Here is a 23,593-nt window from a genome sequence, read left to right as displayed (position 1 = left end):
CATCTTCCGTTAGAACCACCAAGTCCTTAGCTATCTCCCATTACCCCGTAAAATAATTCCCAGCATGCTCAGCTCCTAAAAGTCCTTTGCATACGACATAGGCACAATTAAACATGTGTTGGACAAATGAATTCGAGTAGCTCTCACCAAAACTTAAGGTGGAGGAGTGTGTTCCATTTTGAAGGTTTTATGAAGACAATTATCAGAAGGACAGAAGTGTGATGCATCACTCAGTTTGCCTCCTATACTGGCATTTCAAAATAGACGTCCATCACTCCCATGTTTGTTCGTGCGCGCGCTTGCGCGCATGTGTGTGTGTTTAAGATAAGGTCCCCCCCCCCCCCCGCATGTGTGTGTGTTTAAGATAAGGTCCCCCCGCCCCCGGGACTGAACCCAGGGCCTTGCGGTTGCTAGGCAAGCGCTCTACCACTGAGCTAAATCCCCAACCCCTTAAGATAAGGTCATATTGTACTCCAAGGTCTCAGACTGACCCAAAGTCATGGCAGTCTCCAGCCTCAGTCTTCTGAGCACTGGCATTACAGGCCTGAGCTAGCATGTTCAGATAACACTGTACATTTAGAAACTGCTGGCCACAAGCGCTCTCCGTATCCTGAAGCATGTCTCTTTCAGTGCAGTAGCTACCCGGTGCCCGGAGTAGCAGGAAGCAGCGAGTTCTGCCTCGCCTGCTGTGGTTCATGTGGTGAACTTGAGAATAAAACCTCCTGACTCTGCCATGGAATCCGGACTTCCGCCTCGGTGGCTTCCTGCCACGATCTACCCGCTGGGTGATTTCATTTCTTCCACCAGCGAGAACCGGACCGTTAATACTAGAGCGTGAGCAGTTCGTGCATTGAATTCGTGCATTAACCTGTACAGTGGACTTGAGGCCAGCCTGTGCTGTGTGAAATCTTATCTCAAAAACAGCCGGGAAGCAACCAAACCAAAGGGGTGGAATTTTAAAACCAGGACTTGGAATTCGGGAAAGAACTTTGCTGTTTCCGCGTGCGCAGTTCTAGACCGAGGACGGGTTACCCATCCCAGGGTACAGCGAATGTCCACTCAGAGGCCTGTGCTGGAAGGTGCTGAGAGTCAAGCTTAGGTAGCGTTTGAGTCGTTTGGCACTAAAGTCTGTCAGATCCCAGCCTCATGACTACCCCGCTGCTGTGACTACAGAACCAATTTAGCTTGTCACGGAGGAGCCCCCCACGTTCTCTCAGATTGAGTCAATTAAGGGCTCGGCCTTCTGTGGCATTACAAATGGAGCAAGGTCTGTTCTGCCTCTGTGGGGCGCAGAAATTTATCTTCCTCTTCCCTTTATCTAAAATTACTCGTTATTTCTTCTGTTTGACTCGGGGGGATTAAACTCACGGTGTTCTACAAATGGTGTTTTCTCTGGTTCCCAAAAATCCACTAAAGATGTTTTCACACAGCGCAGGTACTGTTCTACTTACAACAGAGATTTATCCCAATAAACACAAGCTGAAGTATCCCATCGGGAAGCATTTGGCACACACACCCCACCAAACATTATAACTTGGTTTACCTGCTCTACCGGTGTTCAGAACATTTACGTTAACCTACAGTAAAAGTAAGCTATCACGAGGAGCAATCATCTGTCTCTACATCACTGGCCAGGAAAAGATTACTTTTTTTTTTTTTTTTTTTTTTTTTTAGAAAATGTAATTTCTATTGAAGACATATCAATCTAGCACAATCACATCAAAATACTCCAACCATGACCTGTGCTCACAGATGACTCCGTGGGTAAAAGGTATCTGCCAGCAACCAGAGTCCCAGCCCAGGTGGTGGAAGGAGAAAATCAAGTTCCTCAAGTTGTTCTCTGAGCTCCCCATTTACAGTGTGACGTGTCCATGAGCATACACACACACAGTGTCCATGAGCATACACACATACACACACACACACACACACACACACACAATCGAACAAAACAAGTAATATGTAAACAATACCATTGAATTGTTTTCTAAAACTTGTAAGTTGAACAATTATAAATCAAGGCTATCTTCTTGCACCAATTTTATTCAAATAATTCGTTTCATACCTAAGAGCTTTGATTTTTTTCAGACTTTTTTTCTGTCTGTCTACCAGTCTGTTTGAAACTGGCTATATAGCTGGCCATGTATTTGCCTGGCCTGAAAGTCATTGTGTAGACCAGGCTGACCTTGAACTTGCGAAGCTCTTCCTGTCTCTGCCTTTATCTCCGCCTCTTCCTCTGCCTCTGCCTCTTCCTCTGGTGGGCCAGGAAGACAAGCACACAGTTTTCATAGTTTTCCTTACTGCTAAAATTATATCCGGAAATTCTTGCTAGATTTGAAGTAGGAATATCTACTTTTAATCCATATCTTGAAGCAAGAAGACACATCTTTTTTTTTCTCTCTCTTCCTTTTTCTTTTTTTCGGAGCTGGGGACCGAACCCAGGGCCTTGCGCTTCCTAGGCAAGCGCTCTACCACTGAGCTAAATCCCCAACCCCAAGAAGACACATCTTTTATCCAGACATTCAGCCTCATGGGTAAGCAACCCCTGGATTTTTGGACTTTCCATTCACAGCTGGCCATTGTATTATCTGGACTGCAGCCTGTAAGTCTGTTAATCTCCTTTGTATATCTATAGATTCTTTCTAAAAGTTCTGTTACTCCAGAGCAGTGGCTCTCGACATTCCTAATGCTGTGACCCTCGTGTTATGTTGAGGGACCACCATAAAATTATTTTTGTTGCTACTTTATAACTGTTATGAACCATAATGTAAATATCTGATATGCAGGGTATCTGATATGTGACTCCCAAAGGGGTTGAAAACTGCTGTTCCGGAGAAACCTGAATAATACATGTCATTTTAGAAGTGTGAGATAAATAGATTGAAGGCAAGTCATGATTTAGTAAAGTTACCTCTCACATTTCAACAAGTTTCCCTCATTTTATTATCCTATATCAATCTGCATCAAGATGTGATGAGTTGTAGCTAAGGTTAAAGTGTTCCAGTGTGTAGGGATGTAGTTCAGTTGTTGGTGACTGTCTCCTGCATCCACAAAGCCCGGGGCTCCATTCCCAGTACCACGTAAGCCAACACTTGGGAGGTAGAGACAATCGGTCAGAAGCTCAAGGACACCCTCAGCTCCACCACAGTTAGTTAAAGGTCAACCCGCACCGAATAATGACTGAAGCCAGCCGACGGTCTAATTTTTAAGGTCTAGTGCATTTGGTTAATTTGCTGAAATAATTAAGCCTCTGGTAGCTTTCCTTATTCTTACAAAGGACATTTTATAATGCCTAATACAAATTGTTGAGAGGGAAGCTTTCAACAAGTTAAATTTGGATTTACTCAAGCAAAGGATTCCTTTCTTTTTTTTTTTCCTCACCCAAGATATGGTTTCTCTGTGTAGCCATGGCTGTCCTTGAACGCTCGTTCTCTTGACCTGGTTGGTCTCAAAACTCAAGAGATTCACCTACTCCAGGTCAAGCAAAGGATTCTAAATTTATGCCAGGCTTCAGAATCAAAGGAGACTCAGGACCAGGAATGGTGGGCAAGCCTGTGAATTTGGGAGGGGAAGGAGAAGAAAGTCATAAGTTCAAGGCCACTTGTGCCATATAGTGGAACCAGGTCTCAGAGCAAAATGACAAGCTTTGGAAAAGAGACTGCTGCGTGGTGCTGGAGGTTGGTGGTGGTAGTGGTGGTGATAATGGTAATGGTGCACACCTTTAATCCCAGCATTTAGAAGGCAGAGACAATTCAAGGCCAGCCTTATCTACAGAGCAAGTTTCAGACAGTTGGGACTGCACCGAGGAACCCTGTCTCAAAGGACAGCTATCTTGGGCAAAAGGAACATTTGAGTAAGAAGTGTCTTAATACAAAACATGTGCACCACATATATATGAATATATTTTTACCAACATAGGTACACATACAGATCACAAACATAAATATATAAGGCAATATAAGAAAAGGTTTGATGAAGAAAATGTTTTTTTGGGTTTTCTTTTTTTTTTTTTTTTTTTTTAGTTCTTAATGACAGGACTATGTTTTGTTACATAAAATACAGGTTTTGAGACAAGATATGTATTCTAGCCTGGCTTAAAATTTACTTTGTAGCTGTGGAGAGCTATGAACTCTTGTTCCTTCTGCTCTCATCTCCAAAGTGTTGGGATTGCAAGCATGTAACAGGGCATGTGACAAAATATACTTTGGGTATTTAAAAACTACTTTGTAACTTTAAAACTGTACATAGTAAAAGTAACCAATAACATATATATATACATATATACATATATATACATACATATACATACATATACATACATATATATATATATATATATATATATCACACACTCACACTCACACACACACACACCCATCCATCCTAATATCTATCACAGGAACGAAAATGGTTCACTGAAGGGCAGGGTGAGGACAGGGCTTCTTTTTTTAGTTTGTTTGTTTACAGGGTCTCTAGGTCTGGCAGTCCTGGAGCTCACTCCATAAACCAGGGTAGCCTTGAACTCTGAGATCCACCCGCCTCTGGCTTCCAAGTGCTGGAATTAAAGGTATGTACCACCACGCCCAGCTGTGGACTTAGCTTCTTAACAGAATGGGTGGAGAGAAAAGGATCATTGGGAGTTGGGGGTGTGTAAATGGAGAAAATTAGAAATGAGAATAGAATTAGATTTTAGGGTAGAGAGTTCATACAAAAAAAAACCCAAAATGGTCCTGATTTAAACTCTGGTTATTATGGTGTAGACTGACAGGAAATAGAGAATACAAGGAGACCTAGGAGAAGGCAGTCACAGGGTGGCCAGGGGCTCATGGAATGAGCATCCATGAGCCACATGGCTTTCTAACTTTACTTCTGCTTTCAGAAATGCAAGGCAAGCAGCCGCTTCTGATGATTAGAGTTTTGTTAGAGGAGAATTGTGTGGCAGTGACTAGGCTGTACTGTCCTCGTGGGCATTAAATGACATAAGTTGACTTCTCAAACTGTTCATCTGCCTACTCTCACCCAAGTTTCCCATCATCCCTTCTGGTTATCAAAATGGCTGTTAACTGCAAGGAGAGTTGAGCGAATACTTTACTCAGCCTGATGATGAATCCCAATGCAGGCCAGAACTGGAATATTGGATTTCCTGGAAACCCTGCCCACTCCCTTTACTGCTTCAATGATGTCAAAGCTGTGACATTAGCGAGAATGTGCACACAGGTGTTTGGGGAAAAGAATTCAAACGGAGAAAAGTAATCTTGCCAATAAATCTAGGCTGTAGACTGCTCTCATGATTTCCCAGTGTATGCTAGTGCATCTTGTATGTTTAAGGTAAGGTAGACCCAATTCTATGGGGTAGTTAACAATGAAGAGTTTTTCAATCATGGCATTTGGGTTAGAATTGCATAAAGAATGTTGTGTTTTCTCTACTGTATAGGTTTTCTCCACTGAAGAATAAGCCAACTTAAAGAAAACTGAAAACTAAAAGTAAAAAGGGGCAAATTTATTTGGGGGTAGCTCTTGAGGATTCACTGCTTCTAAGGAATGTGGACAGGGAAATTGCCAATCTGCATGCGAAGATAGAGAGATATAGATACAGATGGGTGGAGTCAGCAAAATGTCTGGATCGTAAAGGGAAGAGCCTCTGGGGAAGAAGAGGCCCAGCCCCTGGGTTGGAAAGTTCAGGGAAGAGGGTGGGGTGTGCCAGCCACACCTTAGAACCGGTAGGAACTGAGGGATGCCCAGAGAAGTGGAGGTCTACTTTGATATGTTAAATAGGAACTCTGCTGCTTGTCCCCAGTCTAAAACCCTAGCGTTTAATGTCTGGCACTTACTAAAGCCATTCAACAAATGCTAACTATTATAATGGAAAATCAGACGAGATGTGTCTAGAGGGGTGGCTCAGTGGCTAAGAGTACTTCCAGAGGATGTGGGTTTGGGTCCTAGCACCCACATAACCATCTGTAACTCCAGTTCCAGGAGATTTGACACCTGCCTTCCTTGGGCACCAAGCTGTCCACGGTTCACAGGCAAAACACCCACACACTAAAAATAAATCTTAAAAATGAGAAAACTTGGACAAGACCTTTACAAATGACTAGGATTATAATTAACAACAGCCTATGAGGACATATGCCTAATTCTATAGTGGCCAACTCAGCTGCCTTTCTGGTGGCTGTGGCACTAGGAAGAACTGCCCCTGTTCCTCACCTGGGTAAAGCAGAGGGCTTGGGTGAGGGAGAGCTGGTATGCTGACCACCTCAGCTACTACCCAGGCCCAAGTCCAGGGCCCACATGGGTGAGTTGGCCCACTCCTAACATCTATCCTGTGCATGAGCTGCTGGAGCCCATGAAGGGGCTGGTCCTGCAGAGCCAAAGAAAGCTATGGGATCTTCATGATACAGGCAACACCAGGACATCCAAGAGGAGTCCTACATAAGTCTTAAGCCAGAGGCCTTGAACCTTGAATTTGCAATGAGTATTTGCAAGAAAAGGCATGCTATTTTACATGCTGTGAACCACTGCAGCTTCCGCTGTGAGATGTTTTTATTATTTAAATTTTGGTTGTTGTTGTTTTTTTGTTTTTGTTTTTTAATTTTGAGACAAGGTTTGTATACTAGGCTGGTTTCAAACAGAGATCCACCAGTCTCTGCTTTCTGAGTGCTGGAATTAAATGCATCATCACTGTCCAACTATAATGTTATTTTTAAAAGAGATGGAAAGGAATAATAGTCCAGAGGACCATATAATGTCCATTTTAAACTTTTAGAAACCTGTAATCTCTAAAAATGCAAAAAATTTAAGAGATGGGGGCAGGAGATAGAAGAGCGTCAGGTAGGAGTTATGTAGAAACCATTTGTCGTGTCCGTTTCTGCCCTTCAGTTATTTCTCGTCGTGATAAACACAAGGCCAGGTGTGAGGTTGTGTGCTTATAATCTTAGCGATCGAATGGCACAGGCAGAAGGATGAGCTTGAGGCAACCTCAGCTACATGGGGAATTCTGGGCTAGCCTGTACTGCACGGAAGCCTGTCTTCTTTTTTTTTAAAGATTTATTTTTATTTATATAAGTACACTGTCACTGTCTTCAGACACACCAGAAGAGGGCATTGGATTCCATTACAGATGGTTGTGAGCCACCATGTGGTTGCTGGGATTTGAACTCAGGACCTCTGGAAGAGCAGCCAGTGCTCCTAACTGCTGAGCCATCTCTCTAGCCCCAAAATAATTCTTTTATTTTAACTTTTGCTTGATAAATTGGTGCAGTGCTCGTCTTGCATAGACTTGAAAAGAATGTTAAATTATTTGCCACCGAGTGGGATTACAACATTCAGAGACCCATATCAAACCTGGCAGGAAAAGTTATGAAAGTACTCTAAAGTCTACCGAATGCAGAAGAATGGAGATGTTCAAGTCTCAGGATATAACATCTAAGGCTTTTAATTGCTTAGCATGAAACCAGAGCCATACTGCATTTTCTCATCTCTGTGATAAAAAAGCCTATGTGTATAGTGGATAACATGCTATGACATACATGCATTATAATTGCAAATGGATATATTTCCCAGAACACTATATCCTGGAGACAGTAGCGAAGAGACATCTCAGTGGGCAGAACTTTAGAAAGTGAATCTGGATGCACATAGATTGCAAGCAATATGGCCACAAGTGTTCCTGTCTATCATGCTTGGGATGTGTCTACTATACCAGTTCAGTGAATGGTCAGAGACTTGGAAGGAACATGGTTGGGAAAAGGGGTGACATGGATATGTGGGTAAGAGGTGTGTGGGCTGAGCTTCTCTGAGTTTACAAAGGATAGGACATTTTCATGTCCCATATGAATGCTAGCCAGAGGGTGGTCTCAGCCTTTAAACCTTACATGGGTTGATGGTATGTACCCATAGTCCCAGCACTTGGAGAACATGGAGGTAGTAGGATCAGAAGTTCAAGGCCACCTAGGACTACAGGGTCTCAAAATAAATAAGTTTAAGAGGGTGAGTCTATTAGCAACCATCATAGCGGCAGACAGGCAGGCATGGTACTGGAACAGTAGCTGAGTTTTTATTGAGTACATCGCCACTACCCAGCTGGCCAACATGACCTCGTAACCCTTCCCAAACAGTTCTACCAACAGGGGACCGAGTATTCAAATACATGAGCCTATGTGGTCAATCCTTACTAAAACCACCAAGAGATACAGTGAGTTAACAGAAGTTTCTACTCAGCAAAGCCCCTCACTTTGGTCACTACTGTCTATCCTAAGTCTATGCTGATAGAATGCCAGCCAGTTGAATCCCCAATGTGGTGCCATTTCCCAGAGTCGCAGTCCCAGGAGTCAACTTTACCGGCAAGCTGATTCTATTTTGTCACTCCCATCGCACATAAGAGCACATTTTGTCTTAGCTGACTTGTTAGACTAGTTAGTTTTGTCAACTTGACTATATCTAGAATGAACTATAATCCCAAATTGGAAGGCTCACTTTTGATCCTGATCTTGAGGTTGGGCAGATAACAAGTTTCTGATCTGGATCTTGGTATGGAGATCTTGAGGCAAAGTGGCTACTAATCCCAGGAGTTTAAGGCAAAGAGACCTCTGAGTTCAAGGTCACCTGGGACAAAGCTAATCCCAGACCCAGGCGTGGTGGTACACACCTATAATCTGGGACACGCCTTCTGCTAGAGACTTACACAAGGACACTGGAAGAAGGAAGAGTCTTTTTACCTGCCTGCCTCATGGGACGGAGCCACCGATAGGTCCTTGGACTTCCATTCTCAGCTGCTGCTGATCCTTGTTGGAAGTTGGACTAGATTGTAAGTCACTAACCAATTCTCTTACTATATAAAGACTCCCCATAAATTCTGTGACTTTAGAGAACCCTGACTAAGACAGACATTCTGGATGTAGACTTAAGTTTCCTTTCATACCCTGCTTCTGCAGAGCTCCAGTATTACACATTCCACACCTGAAGACCTACAGCAATGTGCTTAAGCTTGTGGAATCTATCAGCCTTCTCAAGGTTCCCATATCCTGCAGCAGATGGCGAAGTGAGAGAACACTTGTTACAAGGAAAGTACTCAGCAGGCAGGGTGGGGCAAGATTCTTCAGAAGGCTGCATGCGACTAGAAAGAAAACAGGCTTCGCGATGCTTGGTCCCCAGTTAGTAGAAGTGTTTAGGAAGGATTAGAAAGTGGCCTTCTTGGAGGTGTGCAACACTTGGGGTGGGCTTTAAGGTTTCAAAAACCCATGCCAGGCCCAAGTTCGTGCTTGCTCTCTCTCTCTCTCTCTCTCTCTCTCTCTCTCTCTCTCTCTCTCTCCTTCCTTCTCTTTCTACCTGATCCCAGTAGACCAAACTGTAAAGCTTGCAGCTACTGTTTCAGTGTCATGCCTGCCTGCCTGCCTGCTTCCTACTGAAATGATGATAGCCTGGCCTCCTGAAACTGTAGACCAGCCTTTACCATATAGACCAGTGCTTTACCATATAAATTGCCTTGGCCATGGTGTTCTCTCAAAGGAATAGAACAGAGATACGCTGTATGCTTTCTCCCATATGTTCTCCATAGCTAGGGTTCATGGTTACCAGCCCAAGGATGAAGGGTTCTGAGTGGAAATTATAACACCCATTACATCCCTAATGACTCACTAACAAAAGTTTTACTTCCCGTCTCTAAATTCATGCCCTGTTGGCCTAGATATCTTAGTTCCAGAGGGGAAAAATGTTTCTATTAAGAGACACAATAGGGGGTTGGGGACTTAGCTCAGTGGTAGAGCGCTTACCTAGGAAGTGCAAGGCCCTGGGTTCGGTCCCCAGCTCCGGAAAAAAGAACCAAAAGAAAAAAAGAGAGACACAATAAAAAAAATTCCATTGAATTGGGAGTTAAAATGTTTCCATTAAACTGCTAGTTAAAACAGATGGTTGGCCAAGTCAACATGGTAAGAAGGGGGTTACAATGTTGATGGGGTGACTGATGTGGCCCAACAAGAGGAGACTGGATGAGTACTTGAGTGGAGGCAAGGAAGCACATCTTAGTTCTGGAACTTCCATGTTTTGTTTCCTGATTAAAATTAATGGGAAATTACAGAAACCCAGTCCAGGAGGAAATACGAAAGGCTCAGACCCTTCAGTAATGAACTCTGTCTCACTCTCCCAGTTTAGAGAACAAAAGAGTGTAGAGTTTACTGAGGAATGGGGGAGATAGAAGCAGGTAATGAAATTGATCGTAAACACCAACTACACGTCTATGACCAGTTACAGAAAGAGCCTCACCGCCATGTTTTATTAAGATTACCTCTGAACATACAGTGGATATATTGATCAAATGTTCTTATTCCTCATTATTACCTTCCCATGTAACCTAAGATATTGACTTTGTATTTTATTTAAGACATGGGATATCGGGAAGAGTAAAGACTATCTCTTTTGGGGAAGAGTATTACTGAATTTTTGGTTGTACATAGAGTGGATATTTCATGTTAGGTAAAGGCATTACATTGTTATCTTTAATTCGGGAATTAAGCATGGTTTAAAGAGCTCTGTGTACATTTTAGATTGAGAACAGATTCATTTCTGATGGCTAATTGTAGGTATCACCTTCACTGAATTAAGGGAAATGGGTAAAGGATTGGGTTTATTGTGTTTTCCAGAGGGGTCTTGTGTGTGGGTGGATTGAGTTGGGAGTGTTCTACCTGCTGTGGGCTGGAGGCCTGAATAAAACAGAGAAGGTGGTCTCTTTAAATTCCTCACCTGTATAGACAAACCCTTCATTTCGTCTTCATAACTCCAGATTACACGTGTTTTGCCCCCCAGTGCCAGACATGAGGGTACGTGCCTGTAATCTCAGAATTTGGGCAGTAGAAGCAGAAGGATCAGAAGTTCGTTATCCTTGGTTAACACTAATTTCAAAGCAGTATGGGCTCCATGAGACCCTGTTTAAAAAGCAAGGGAAGAATGCAGAAGAAATGTATACATTTCCAAGCATCAAATATGTCCCAGGTCTTATTTTAGTGACTTCAGGGCACAGCTAGGTCTTAAAAGTAGCTAGGTTTGGGGTTGGGGATTTAGCTCAGTGGTAGAGCGCTTGCCTAGGAAGCGCAAGGCCCGGGTTCAATTCCCAGCTCCGAAAAAAAGAACCAAAAAACAAAACAAAACAAAAAAGTAGCTAGGTTTGGAACTTCTTTAAAGCTTTTGGATAAGTGTTTGGCAACTTAGTAAACTACGGAACATGGCCTCCTTGTGTGCATGGCCTCCTGTGCGCAGCCAGGCCACGCTGTCTTCTAATAATAGAATGATCTAGAAAAGCTCTTAGAACACTCGGCCCTTCCTTGACCTTCCAGACCCCACCTCCTTCTACTGGTTCATATCAGCCTTCATTCTATCTCAACAGTGAACAATTAAAGCCTCCCTCCCACAGTTCCCTTTCCACTGCCTTTGACTCTCAGCGGCAGCCTTTACTTCAGACACTTGGTAAATTATCCTGGCTTTCAGTTCCTAGAGGCGACATCTTTGGGAGCATTGTAGGTGGGACCCTGGAACAAAGGTAGCAATCTTTCAGCCCTTTTTCCTGGAATTCCTACCACCCAGGCCAATCTGTGGCCCAGAGGGGGCTGTGCAAATGGTTTAATCATTGTGTACTAACTGGGTTTGTGTTGTTTGAGGCCTTTGTTGTTTTCGAAACAGAGTTTCTCTGTGTAGCTCTGGCTGTCTGAGTTGGTCTCAATTTGCAGACCAGGCTGTGCTGGTCTTAACAGAACTTACCTGCCTCTGCCTGCTTCTAGAGTGCTGGGCTAAAGGTGTGGGCCACTTTGTCTCCTTGCTTGTTCATTATTTTTCATGATTGATTGGATGGAAATATCAGTAGCCCCACTCTACAGATGACAAGATTAGGGTGTAAATTCTTGCAGAGAGCAGGCCTCAAGCAGAGTTAAGTATTTGACCAGGCACTCTTCCACCATCTGTACTCTCTGTAACTCTTAAGCTTGTGCAAGGGGCATAAAAAGTAAGAGCACTGACTGCTCTTCCAGAGGTCCTGAGTTCAAATCCCAGCAACCACATGGTGGTTCACAACCATCTGTAATGAGATCTGATGCCCTCTTCTGCTGTGTCTGAAGACAGCTTCTCTCTCTCTCTCTCTCTCTCTCTCTCTCTCTCTCTCTCTCTCTCTCTGTGTGTGTGTGTGTGTGTGTGTGTGTGTGTGTGTGTCTTTAAAAAAATATGTTCAAAATGAAAGACTGTTAGTGTACAGGAAAAGACATCAAGCAATTAACTCTCCAGTCCTCCAATACAATATTACTATCATGTTGTCTTTTTTTCCTTTCTGCCATCTGTGGGCAGGGTTTGTAGGACACTGTGGCCTGGGGCTGACCTCAACTTCATTAGCTTCTCCAACAATTACAGGGTCAGGATGATAAGATTTGAGGAGAGACTTGGACTATGAGCTAAGTAAGGCTTTTAGCTTTCACCCTAGTTTGACAGATCTGCCAGAAATCGAGAGGTGATTTCTTTCTGTGAACTTTGTAAATAGGGAGGGGTGAAAAAGAGCCCCTTTACTGTCTATCTTGGTTCTAATTTTCCTAAGCATTTCTTAATGGATCTGCAAAGAAACACCAGGTTCTGTGTTCTTGATGGTGAAGACCAGGTTTTGAGATTTCCTGGGATGGGAGCTTCACTAGTGGATTCACCCTGGAGCAACTAAAGCTGGGGCGGCAGAGAGCATTGGCTCCTCAACCCCGTTCACTGTTTAGATTAATTAGATTGTATTCGATGGTAAGGGGCCTTTTATGTAAGTAAGTGCATAGCCATACAGCCACGTAAACTGTATGTATGGCTTCCTGTGAGGTCATGGTCTCTTGATGCTAGGTCATACACAGACACAGTATTTAATTTTGATTCAAAGAGTGCCCCAATTTCCTTTTCTAGTTGTCAGACCATTGTATTATTTTTTGTGATCAGGTAGAAACTTTCCAAAACATATTTTTTCCAGATAACTAAGAGTTAAACACAAGGCAAATATGTGTTCTCCCTGTATTCTGGCTGGTAAGGTTGTTGATATCTTATAAACCTTTTATTGGTTGCTCATTGCATGGTGCTAAGCCAGTGCCCTGGCTACCTCCCAAAGATGAAGTCAAGCTGACCTTTCAGAGTCACAGACTCCTACCTGCCTGTTGCTACCAAGATTTCTCATTCTTCCAAGTTAGGAGAGCCTCCTGGCTTCTTCCACTCTCTCCCCAATTAACATTAGAAACTTCTGGAAAGAATGTTTGTGGAACATTGGCGTTATCATTTCTTGGGGAGGGGGGAGCTCTATAATAAATGAAGCTGCAGCTGTGTGGTTTTTAACAACTCTTAATGACATTATTAAGGATAATGTATACGTCTCTTGTTTTCTCCTGCATCGCTCATCTTTATGCACGTCACTTTTGACAGTTACAAATATGGATGGTAATAATTAGGATAGAAGCCGTGCTCCAGAAATAGATGCTTAGCCACCACTTGTCCATAATAGCTGTCATGAATCAACTCGTTTGTCATCAATTTCCCTTGGGGGATTACTATTTTAATAAAAAGACATGCTCTTAGCAACAAAAGCTCATCAATTCAGCCTCTCTCTCTCTCTCTCTCTCTCTCTCTCTCTCTCCCTCCCCCCTCTCTCTCTCATATAATAATTGTATTTTTCTGGTGTTTCTGTGTGTTTTGAGGATTCCCCAAGGAAAGTTCACTGCTTACATCACCGGCAAGTATAAATTGCACATCTGTGTTCTGGAGCAATACCAGATGATGTTTTCTTGTTATCAATGAGATATCTAGGTCGTCAAGACTTGGGGAGTAAAAAGGAGCTCAAGAGGAGATGTACCAGAATATCTAGATAATGCATTTCAAACCAGTTCCTCCAGTATATGGAAAAGTCGTCCTCTGTGAAGCTTTGAATTAAGTTATTTTAAACCGTCATCTTTCAGCGTTTGTATAGTCCAGTTTTCAGTAGCAATAGGAACAAGGCAGTTTTCTAAAATAGTAACAGATATGTTCTGTTTACATCTTGGTAAACCAGTTCCATTGGAGTCTTGGTTGTCATTTTACCCATACTGACCCATACTTGTAAGGCCACTGGCTTGAGAGTTTGGGCTGGTTTTTAAGCCAGCCTCCCACCAAAGCTCTGCGCTTTCTGGCTGCGGGAAGAACTGCAGGGCCTTGCCCTGGGACACATTAAAGCTCCAGGGCAATCCGACCTTCTGGAGTTCTCCCAGAGAACTCGATCGCCCTCTAGCCTGCACTTCCACTGAGTCAGTCAGGCAAGTTCGACTTACCCAGGAGGGAGGCTCTGGGAAGTGGCCAGCCGATAACCTCTCGGTAGCAGGACTACCTGGACCAAGGAAGGAAGACTAGATCAAGTGGTTGAATAGCTGCCAAGGGGCAGCGACAAGCCCGTGCTGTTAACAGGAGCATCGCACAATCCCTCCAAACTCGCTCCTCCCTACACCGCTGTGTGTCACCTTCCTGTTCGGAAGTCTTAGTAGGTTGCTGGGACAGAACTGGGGGCGCCTGCTCCACCCATCAGGTGTCCGGTTGGAAGAAAAGCCAGTCTCAACAACTTGATTCCCTCTCTGTTAAATGATAAGGTTAGCAGACCATCCGTCTCCAATCGCTGACCATTCCGGGCACGGAGAGGAAGCGGCACATCCAAATCCGTCCCTTTCTGTTCCAACCACAAATATATGGTTGAGCTTTCTCTTTATTGCACTTGGAGGCCTCTGACTTGAATTCCGTGTTCCTTTTGGAATGCATGCCAGCTTCCCTGGGAGACCAGACCCTGAGCATGTGTTTTAAATTTTTTTTCTGGACTGATTTGTGGTGATAATCAGTTAAGTTACATTTCTTGTATGTCTTGCTGGTGAAATAAGCCTAGGACGCTGATGACTGTAATTTTCTGGATGATGTTGCAAGAATAAATAGCCCAGTGTTGAACTTTGCAGCTTGCTCCCTTCCTGTATGTAAATTCCCTTTAGATATAAAGCGGGACTCGGAACAGAACTGCAATAGTAAGCAGCCTCTGACTGGACTTGTCATTTTGTTACTTCCAGTCCTGTCAGAGGCACATAGCCTCCAGGCTAACTCTTTCTGTAACTAGCTCTTCCTGCGACCTCCCTTGGTAAAGTAACCCCAGCCTTCACCTCTGCAGCACTGTGAAGAATGAGAGAGGAGGCCTTAAGATCCCCTTGGAAAGGTTCGTGTTTTGAGTTCTGTAGTTTGGATGGGGTGGATAAGACAAAGATGCCATGGAGACGCATGAGGATGCGCCTAACATTATTAGGTGATCCTCGGGAGGGTCTCTGGAAGGCTTCCTGATTTAATGGTTTTAAACAAATAAGCAAACATCTTTGTGGAGAACTGGTGTTTCAAAACAAACGTTTTTCTGGAGGGGAAGTTACCAGGCAGGTGTGGCGGGGGCAGGGCAGGACTGGGCTAAATAAACGACTGGTACCACATGGTTTGGAAGCACTCACTGGCAATAACAAATTCATAGTTTATGCAGAATCCAAGCACGGAAAAGGCATGGGCTGGTTGCTATGATTTGGAATCGCCTACACCTTGTTTTAGTTTGGAGTGCCAATTTCAGGCACCCTAAATGCATTTGGAAGAATGTCTACTAAGCAAAATTTTGTCTCCAGAGATGTGAGTCCCGCTCTCCTGGTCTCTAGCTGTCCAAAGTGAGCAAATCAAGAAGCAGCTGAGCCTAGAGATCATGTTAGGTGATGGGAGGTGGCCGCTGCTACAAAACAAACTCGCCCAAGACGAGGGGAAAAGCGCTTCGCATGCTTTCCCTAACCCGACAACTGGTATTTTGTAGTGTGTCAGTTCTAAAATGCTAGGCCTTTCGCATCAAGGGGTCATGGCAGGGCAGTTACCGCAGACAGCACTGCCAGCACCAGGTACTGGCCCAAGTAGCCGCCTTCCCGGCGCTGGCCCAGACCCGGTGCTCCAGGCTTCCTGGCCAGCGCTGGCGCGCGTCCCCACGTTGGCGGTGAAGCTGCAGCGACAGGCAACCCCCAGCGGCGGGGTTACTGCAAGACATTTCACTCCTGCCCAACTCAGGCTGCCTCCTGCGACTTCCCTCTGTCACCAGCTTTTTGAGACGAGTCTCTTACTAATATCTAAAGAGTTAACGGGCTTCAGTTATATGAACTTGCAAAAAACCAAGCAATAATATATAATTAAGTCTACCTGGATCAGCCATCAGGTAGCCCAAAGGAAAAACTGACGAGGTTTAAAACAATGCAATGCAATCTTGCAGATTTCTTTTGAGAGAGGGGCAGGCATCAGGGCAAGGGTATTGACTGCGCAAGGGTCACTCCAGGTCGGCCCCGGAGAAAAGCCCCTGCTCCCTCTTAACTTGCCACCTCCTCACGTGTTCTTGGCATGGCTAGGATTAAAATTTGCAAGGCTCAAAATTTATGCGGAAAGGACAGAATGTTCTCGGAGATTAGTTGGAAAAAAAAGTGAAATGAAGATTGTACTTTTTTTTTTCTTGTAGCGCAGAGACTTATTTCCGCCCCCTCCCCTACACATTCCTGACCCCCCCCCCCCCCCGCCCCGCTCTAGCCTTCCTTCCTCCTCTTCCAAGTTCTGGGATTTTTCAGTCTTGCTTGGTTTTGGCCAAAAGCACAAAAAAGGCGTTTTCGGAAGCGACTCGGCCGTGCACAAGGGCCATTTGTTTGTTTTGGGACTGGGGCAGGAAATCTTGCCGGCCTGAGTCACGGCGGCTCCTTCAAGGAAACGTCAGTGCTCGCCCGGTCGCTGTGGCCCGCTGAGCGCCCCTCGGTTCGCGGCCATGGGCGAGATGCAGGGCGCGCTGGCTCGGGCTCGGCTCGAGTCCCTGCTCCGGCCCCGCCACAAAAAGCGAGTGGAGGCGCAGAAAAGGAGCGAGTCCGTCCTGCTAAGCGGACTGGGTAAGTGCTGCCGCCCGGCTCGCCCGGACTCCGGGTCCGCGGAGATCAGGGCGGAGTACAGCGGGGGAACCTGGAGGCTGCGCGCTGGGCTGGGGACAGGGCACCGAGGAGGAGAGAGAGAGGGGGGAGAGGTGAGCGGTGAGCCGTGCATTGCGGTGTCCACTCGGGCAGCACGGGAGAGGAAATGGAAAATCACCGAGGCTCTCCACCCCTCCGGTTCCTTCCTCCGGCCCAGGCGGACGGAGGCAGAGTGCATCCCGGCAGGGTCCTGCTCGCGCAGCCTGTGGAAGCCTCGGTTCTGCCTGGGGCGACTGGCACGAATCGCTCAGGACACGGCAGCAACTCGCCCATCTTCCCGCAACTCGGTCTACAGCTTGCTGGGTGGCTGGGACCGGGCGGGCCGGCGGGCGGGGCCTTGTTGTGGGCGGGGCCCCGAGTGGCTTCCTGGTCCCGCCTGCCCCGCCCCCTGGAGGCTCAGGGCTTATAAAGTCGGTCGCAGAGCCGGAGCTCACTGTTGGCTAAGCCGGTCTCACTGCTCCTTTAGTCTCTTTGGACACTTTCCAAATATCGGGGCGATGACCGTCAAAACCGAGGCTGCTCGAAGTACCCTCACCTACTCCAGAATGAGGGGAATGGTAGCAATCCTCATCGGTGAGTGCTGGAAAAGCACCAGACTTGTGTAGGAGAGGCGCCGTGGAAATGATCCGGGGTTTTGAAGGTTCAGGATCAGATTAGCGTGTGGCGTCGGACGTTGCAGAACTGCCTAACCCCCTTCTTTTCTCTCTCTCTTTAAATTACAGCTTTCATGAAACAGAGAAGGATGGGCCTGAACGATTTTATTCAGAAGCTTGCCAACAACTCCTATGCATGCAAACAGTAAGTTTTGGGTTATTGGGGAAAATTGAAAGAATCGTTTAAATTTACTAGCAGCTAAAACTTGTTCACGGTGGCGAGGGGGTGGGGGAGCTGAAGTCTTTCCTCCATGGTAGATCTCTTCTGGTATTGAGCATTTTGCTTATTTAAAACATTTTAAACATTAGTAAGATTAATTCTTGAGAATGCTTAACCAAAATCCATGTCCCCTTAACAAACAAACCTTAATTTGCATTTAACTGGTTTGTTTTCCTTATGGGTTTTTGGAAGTAATTCATTCTGATGTTTTCAGTTTAAATACCGAACGGTTGAGTCAGAAATAGAACTTTTATGTATGTGTGCCCTCTGGTGGTGAATTAAGTTTCTAAAACAGCCCTTTAATCTCCAGCCCTGAAGTTCAATCCTATTTGAAAATCTCCCAACCTCAGGAGCCCGAACTTATGAACGCCAACCCCTCACCTCCTGTAAGTATATCTTGTCTGCTGGAGGAGAAATTATATGTAGTGGTCAGTCAAATGTTTAAGTACTGAGTCACTGTGAGGCTTTGAAAGGCGTATTTCATAAAGTATTTTATGTGTTAACAGTAAGGCTGTGTGCAGCTTATGTATTAAAGGATGACCGCCTTGTTTTCTAGCCAAGTCCCTCTCAACAAATCAACCTGGGTCCATCCTCAAATCCCCACGCCAAACCCTCTGACTTCCACTTCTTGAAAGTGATCGGAAAAGGCAGTTTTGGAAAGGTAAGTGCAACCCTGAAAACTTTGCAACTAGGCATGCATTCACTTTGATATTCTCCCCAAGGAGGATGGGAAAAATGACTGTCCTGGTTGACATTTCAGGTTCTTCTAGCAAGGCACAAGGCAGAAGAAGCATTCTATGCCGTCAAAGTTTTGCAGAAGAAAGCCATCTTGAAGAAGAAGGAGGTAAGGGTGACACCTGGTGGCAGGCCTGGTGAAGAACTTTTTTTACCCTGTGGTTTGCTACCCTGTTGAAATCTGAATTTGCCCCACTGAATCTCTTCTCTTCCTTCCTAGGAGAAGCATATTATGTCAGAGCGCAATGTTCTGTTGAAGAATGTGAAGCACCCTTTCCTGGTGGGCCTTCACTTCTCTTTCCAGACTGCTGACAAACTCTACTTCGTCCTAGACTACATTAATGGCGGAGAGGTAAGCTGATCATATAAACCTTGATTGGGGGGGGGGGGTCCAGGGGGAGGTGCTCCTGTTTGCCTTGCTTGGTTGGGTTTGAGACGAGCTTGTAAGATACTCAAAGGAGAGAAATTACGAGGATTAGCATTTCCATGAATTTACCAACTTACTCATAGTTAAGAAGTATCATTTCAGGCTGCTTCCCACAAGCTTTGCCTCCTGACTTCTATGTCAGGGCCTGATTAAAAGACCCTACTTACTCAGCCTCGGTTTCTTTGTTTCTTGCAGCTGTTCTACCATCTCCAGAGGGAGCGCTGCTTCCTGGAACCCCGTGCTCGCTTCTACGCAGCTGAAATAGCCAGTGCCTTGGGTTATCTGCACTCCCTAAACATCGTTTATCGGTGAGCCAAAGATTGGAATTGCCTTGCTGGGAAAGAGGGAGGTCAGCTTGAGCCCCTGGGGCTAAAATAATGAGTGATTATGTGCATATGTGTGGTTTGATTACTTCTGAAGCTTCCTTAGCTTGTGGGTTGTCTTGACTCCCAATGTTAACAAAGGCTCCTTTCTGTGATTGGCTATGGAACGGGAGTGGATTAACAATCTTAATACCCCTAGCAATCTTTACGGAGGATTTGTGATGAAGTCACATTAACCTGTGTAACCACCTTTCCCCCCACAGAGACTTAAAACCAGAGAATATTCTCCTAGACTCACAGGGACACATCGTCCTCACTGACTTTGGGCTCTGCAAGGAGAACATCGAGCACAATGGGACAACGTCCACCTTCTGTGGCACGCCTGAGGTAGGCCATCCTCCTGACTCATCTACCCACACCCTTCCAAGAGATAGGTGCGCATGCAGTAACACTTTTAAATTCAAAAAGAGGGATAAACGCTCAAGCAATGCCTTAGTACAACTCAGTGAAGTCAGATACTACTTGTTTGGTTCACTCTGAGTATTCCCAAGGCCTCCTGCTACTGTTTATCCCAACTAGCTGTTTATGACATAAGAGATTCATCCTCGTGGTACCACTAGGTACCAAGTTGCTCCCTAAATATATCAGTATACACGTAGGGGACCAATAGACCTCCAAAAGTACAGAGGTTTTAACTAAGAAGCAATCTAAATACACACACACACACACACACACACACACACACACCCCACACTCCCCACACTCAGAGCAAGTTCTCTGGTTCTGGTCTTTTCAAAGCACATGCTCACTGTGAGGACTGCTTGGTTCTGAGAGCTAACCTCTCCTTCTGATGCGTGTCATTTCAGTATCTCGCTCCTGAGGTTCTCCATAAGCAGCCGTACGACCGGACAGTGGACTGGTGGTGCCTCGGGGCTGTCTTGTATGAGATGCTCTATGGCCTGGTGAGTAACACACAGAATCATGCCCGTGACACTTAGAAAACCTTTGTGGATCTGCTCATGCAGGGTTAGGTACTGTGGCTTGTCCTTATCAGTAGCCTTATCAAAAGCTAATAAAGGAGACACTGATTATTTTACATTTTACAGTTTTATAAAGTCTTCTGGATTTTTTTTTTCAATAGTCTTGTTTGAATCTTAGGGTAGGCCCTGGAAATTGTACTGAGCAACATTCCCAACTCTTCTGCACAGTTTACTTAACCTGTTCCAGTATTATTAGCCCCAACACACACACACACACACACACACACACACACACACACACACACACACACACACACACAGTAAAATAGGGAAGGGACCAGCTCAAATCCAGCTTAATACGAGCTTAGCAAGCACTGAGGAGGGAAAAAGAGAAGGATAGGAAGAAGGGAAGAAGAGACAAAGGGAACAGTTCATGCCTTCATAGTTTCCCTGCTGTGTGTCTGCTCAGCTCTGGATTTGAGGCAGTTTTTGATCCCCCATGAATCTGAAGGAATTCCCTTCCTTTTCCAGCCTCCGTTCTACAGCCGGAACACAGCCGAGATGTATGACAATATTCTGAACAAGCCTCTCCAGCTGAAACCAAATATCACCAACTCAGCAAGGCACCTGCTGGAGGGCCTCCTGCAGAAGGACCGGACCAAGAGGCTGGGTGCCAAGGATGACTTTGTGAGTGTCCTGCTGTCACGGGACCTTGGGGGAAGAAACCTTGACCTCATGACCTTATATTAGAGTTCTCCCGCATCTAAATGAATCTGTTTCTTTTTAACAGATGGAGATTAAGAGTCATATTTTCTTCTCTTTGATTAACTGGGATGATCTCATTAATAAGAAGATCACGCCCCCATTTAACCCAAATGTGGTAAGTGTCTGTTTCTGGTGTAAGAATAGTGAGACCCAGAAGGTTTCTTTTCTGTCAGAATTTGGAGAAACAAATAGCAGCTACCATCTATCTATTGACCCATCATCCCAGAGGAGAATTATTTTATGTATGTTTTTATCCCAAATTCGTTCAGTGAATATGAATGCATTTATTATCGTTTCCAGTCCTAGTAACATGTATCTGTAATATCTGTACCTCAGGACTAAAACAGGATAAGGAGTTTGAGGCCAGCCTAGGATACATAGTGAAACTTTGTAATCAACGATATCTTTCTAAACTTTGGAACCTTTAGAGTTAAGTTCATAGTGGAGGGTATAGGACTTAAGGACTCCTGCCCTTTGCCCTGTGACCTCTTTAATGCTGAGTGTACTTCCCCTTCTTTTGACAGAGCGGGCCCAGTGACCTTCGGCACTTTGATCCCGAGTTTACTGAGGAGCCGGTCCCCAGCTCCATCGGGCGATCCCCTGACAGCATCCTTGTCACAGCCAGTGTGAAAGAAGCCGCGGAAGCCTTCCTTGGCTTCTCCTATGCCCCTCCTATGGACTCCTTCCTCTGAAAGCTCCCAGGATGGTTCCGAAGGATTTCCTCAGCGTTTTTCTAAAGTGTTTTAGTTAGCCTTTGGTGGAGTTACCAGCTGACAGAACATCTTAGAAGAGAAATTTGCACACCAGGAAGCTTGGCAGTCCCGCCTGCCGGGCGCTGCACGCGGCTTGACGCGGAAGCTTTCCGGAAGCTTTCCGAAGAGCACATCCTCCTCTCAGTGAGCTAGTGAGGTCTTCATTTCTTTTCTTCCTTCCAACGTGGTGCTAGCTCTAAAGGAGCTTGAGAGTGCCGCCTGAGACGCACCTTGGTCTCAGTGAGAAGGAAGATGCAGGTCTAAGAGGGATCTCCGCAGGTCTGAGCTGTGATCAAGAATATTCTGCAATGTGCCTTTTCTGAGATTGTGTTAGCTCCAAAGCTTTTCCTATCGCAGAGTGTCCAGTTTTTGTTTGTTTTTTTTTTTTTGTTTTGTTTTTTGTTTCGTTTTTTTTCCCAACCCTTGCGTATTTCCCATGTGTGCAGTTAGTGTGAGTGCTATGCCTGATCACAGACAGTTTTGTTGTAAGCATCAATGTGACACTTGCAGGACACTACAATGTGGGACATTGTTTGTTTCTTCCACATTTGGAAGATAAATTTATGCGCAGACTGTTTTTTTTTTGTAAGATATAATAACTAAAACCTATTGAAACGGTCTTGCAGTGACGAGCATCCAGATGCTTGAGGGAAGCATTGCTGCTACAAATATTTCTATTTTTAGAAAGGGTTTTTATGGACCAATGCCCCAGTTGTCAGTCAGAGCCGTTGGTGTTTCATTGTTTAAAATGTCACCTGCAAAATGGGCATTATTTATGGTTCCCCCCAACCTTTGTTCATTTTCTTTTGCATTCCTGATTATTGTGTGTAAAGAAAGTCTGTACATTGGGTTATAACACTAGATATTTAAACTTACAGGCTTATTTGTAAACCATCATTTTAATGTCCTGTAATTAACATGGTTATAACATGTACACTCCCCCCTACTCACCACACAACTTTTTTTGTGTGCGGTGAAACCAATTTTGGTTTGCAATAAAATCTTGAAAACTATTTGCACAAATTGTGTCACTTGTTTAACTTTGTTATGTTTCGGTAAACTGGATTTAGGACGGGGGAAATAATGGATCAGTTTGAAGATAATTTCGGTAAGCTCGGGATAGTAGCACACACTTTCCATCTCTGTCACTTGGGAGAGGCAGGGGGATTACGGATTGGGTGGCTTCCTTACTTCAGGGCCCTCGGAGGTGGGTGGGAGGCAGGTGGTAGTTTGCCAAGGCTGGCCTCATAACTTCTGGTGGAGGACTTTTGCTAGCACGTGAAGGCCTGGCTTGCATCTCCTCCAGCACTGAGAACATATTCTACCTTTACCCCCAGTATTTTGTGCTGCCAGTCATCAATCCATCCAAACAATGCAATAAGGTCATACATTGTATATCACATCATGTTCCCTGTGTTTGACTGTCTCGTGAGGTCCTGTGGACGGCTTGTCCTCACATTGGGCTTATCAAGTGACAGGTAATTCTTTAAGCAAATATGAGGAAGTGGGGCTGGGCTCTGAATGCTTAGAGACATGATACAGGTTGTTGCTTTCTGTCAGGGCTGCGGACTCTGTTTGCTGAAAGGTAATCTGGGCAATAGTATAGAGTGCCACCAAAGAGGGCACATTCATGTCACAAATGCCCATGTTCCCAACACGCTCTCCCGGAATGGGCGAAAGAAACAGTTCCTGCCTAAACCAGTGGGAGCTAGCATCTCAAGGGCAA

The 23,593-nt window shown here is 45.0% G+C and overlaps 1 protein-coding gene across 5 annotated transcripts in view; it reads left to right on the top strand.

Annotated features, from left to right (window-relative positions):
• The window catches only part of Sgk1 (serum/glucocorticoid regulated kinase 1), a 117,496-nt gene extending 94,606 nt beyond the window's left edge, over positions 1-22,890 (top strand). For 2 of the 5 annotated variants that reach the window (XM_006227723.2, XM_039109489.2), the window contains exons 4-14: positions 17,735-17,810; positions 18,196-18,271; positions 18,442-18,546; positions 18,646-18,729; positions 18,841-18,972; positions 19,243-19,355; positions 19,634-19,757; positions 20,237-20,332; positions 20,882-21,037; positions 21,141-21,230; positions 21,640-22,890. In XM_006227723.2, coding sequence (XP_006227785.1) covers positions 17,735-17,810; positions 18,196-18,271; positions 18,442-18,546; positions 18,646-18,729; positions 18,841-18,972; positions 19,243-19,355; positions 19,634-19,757; positions 20,237-20,332; positions 20,882-21,037; positions 21,141-21,230; positions 21,640-21,807 — 1,220 coding nt within the window. In that variant the 3' untranslated portion in view covers positions 21,808-22,890. Of the gene's footprint in view, positions 1-15,049; positions 15,212-16,710; positions 16,935-17,449; positions 17,586-17,734; positions 17,811-18,195; positions 18,272-18,441; positions 18,547-18,645; positions 18,730-18,840; positions 18,973-19,242; positions 19,356-19,633; positions 19,758-20,236; positions 20,333-20,881; positions 21,038-21,140; positions 21,231-21,639 lie in introns of those variants that run through there. The other 3 variants (NM_001193569.1, NM_001193568.1, NM_019232.3) reach the window with 3 other exon arrangements.
• The last annotated feature ends 703 nt before the right edge of the window (positions 22,891-23,593 follow it).

This window comes from Rattus norvegicus, chromosome 1, assembly GCF_036323735.1.
Source record: "Rattus norvegicus strain BN/NHsdMcwi chromosome 1, GRCr8, whole genome shotgun sequence".
In the NCBI taxonomy this organism is placed as follows: Eukaryota; Metazoa; Chordata; class Mammalia; order Rodentia; family Muridae; genus Rattus; species Rattus norvegicus.
The sequence above is the reverse complement of the archived record's forward strand: the minus strand, read 5'-3'. Positions and strand labels throughout refer to the sequence as shown.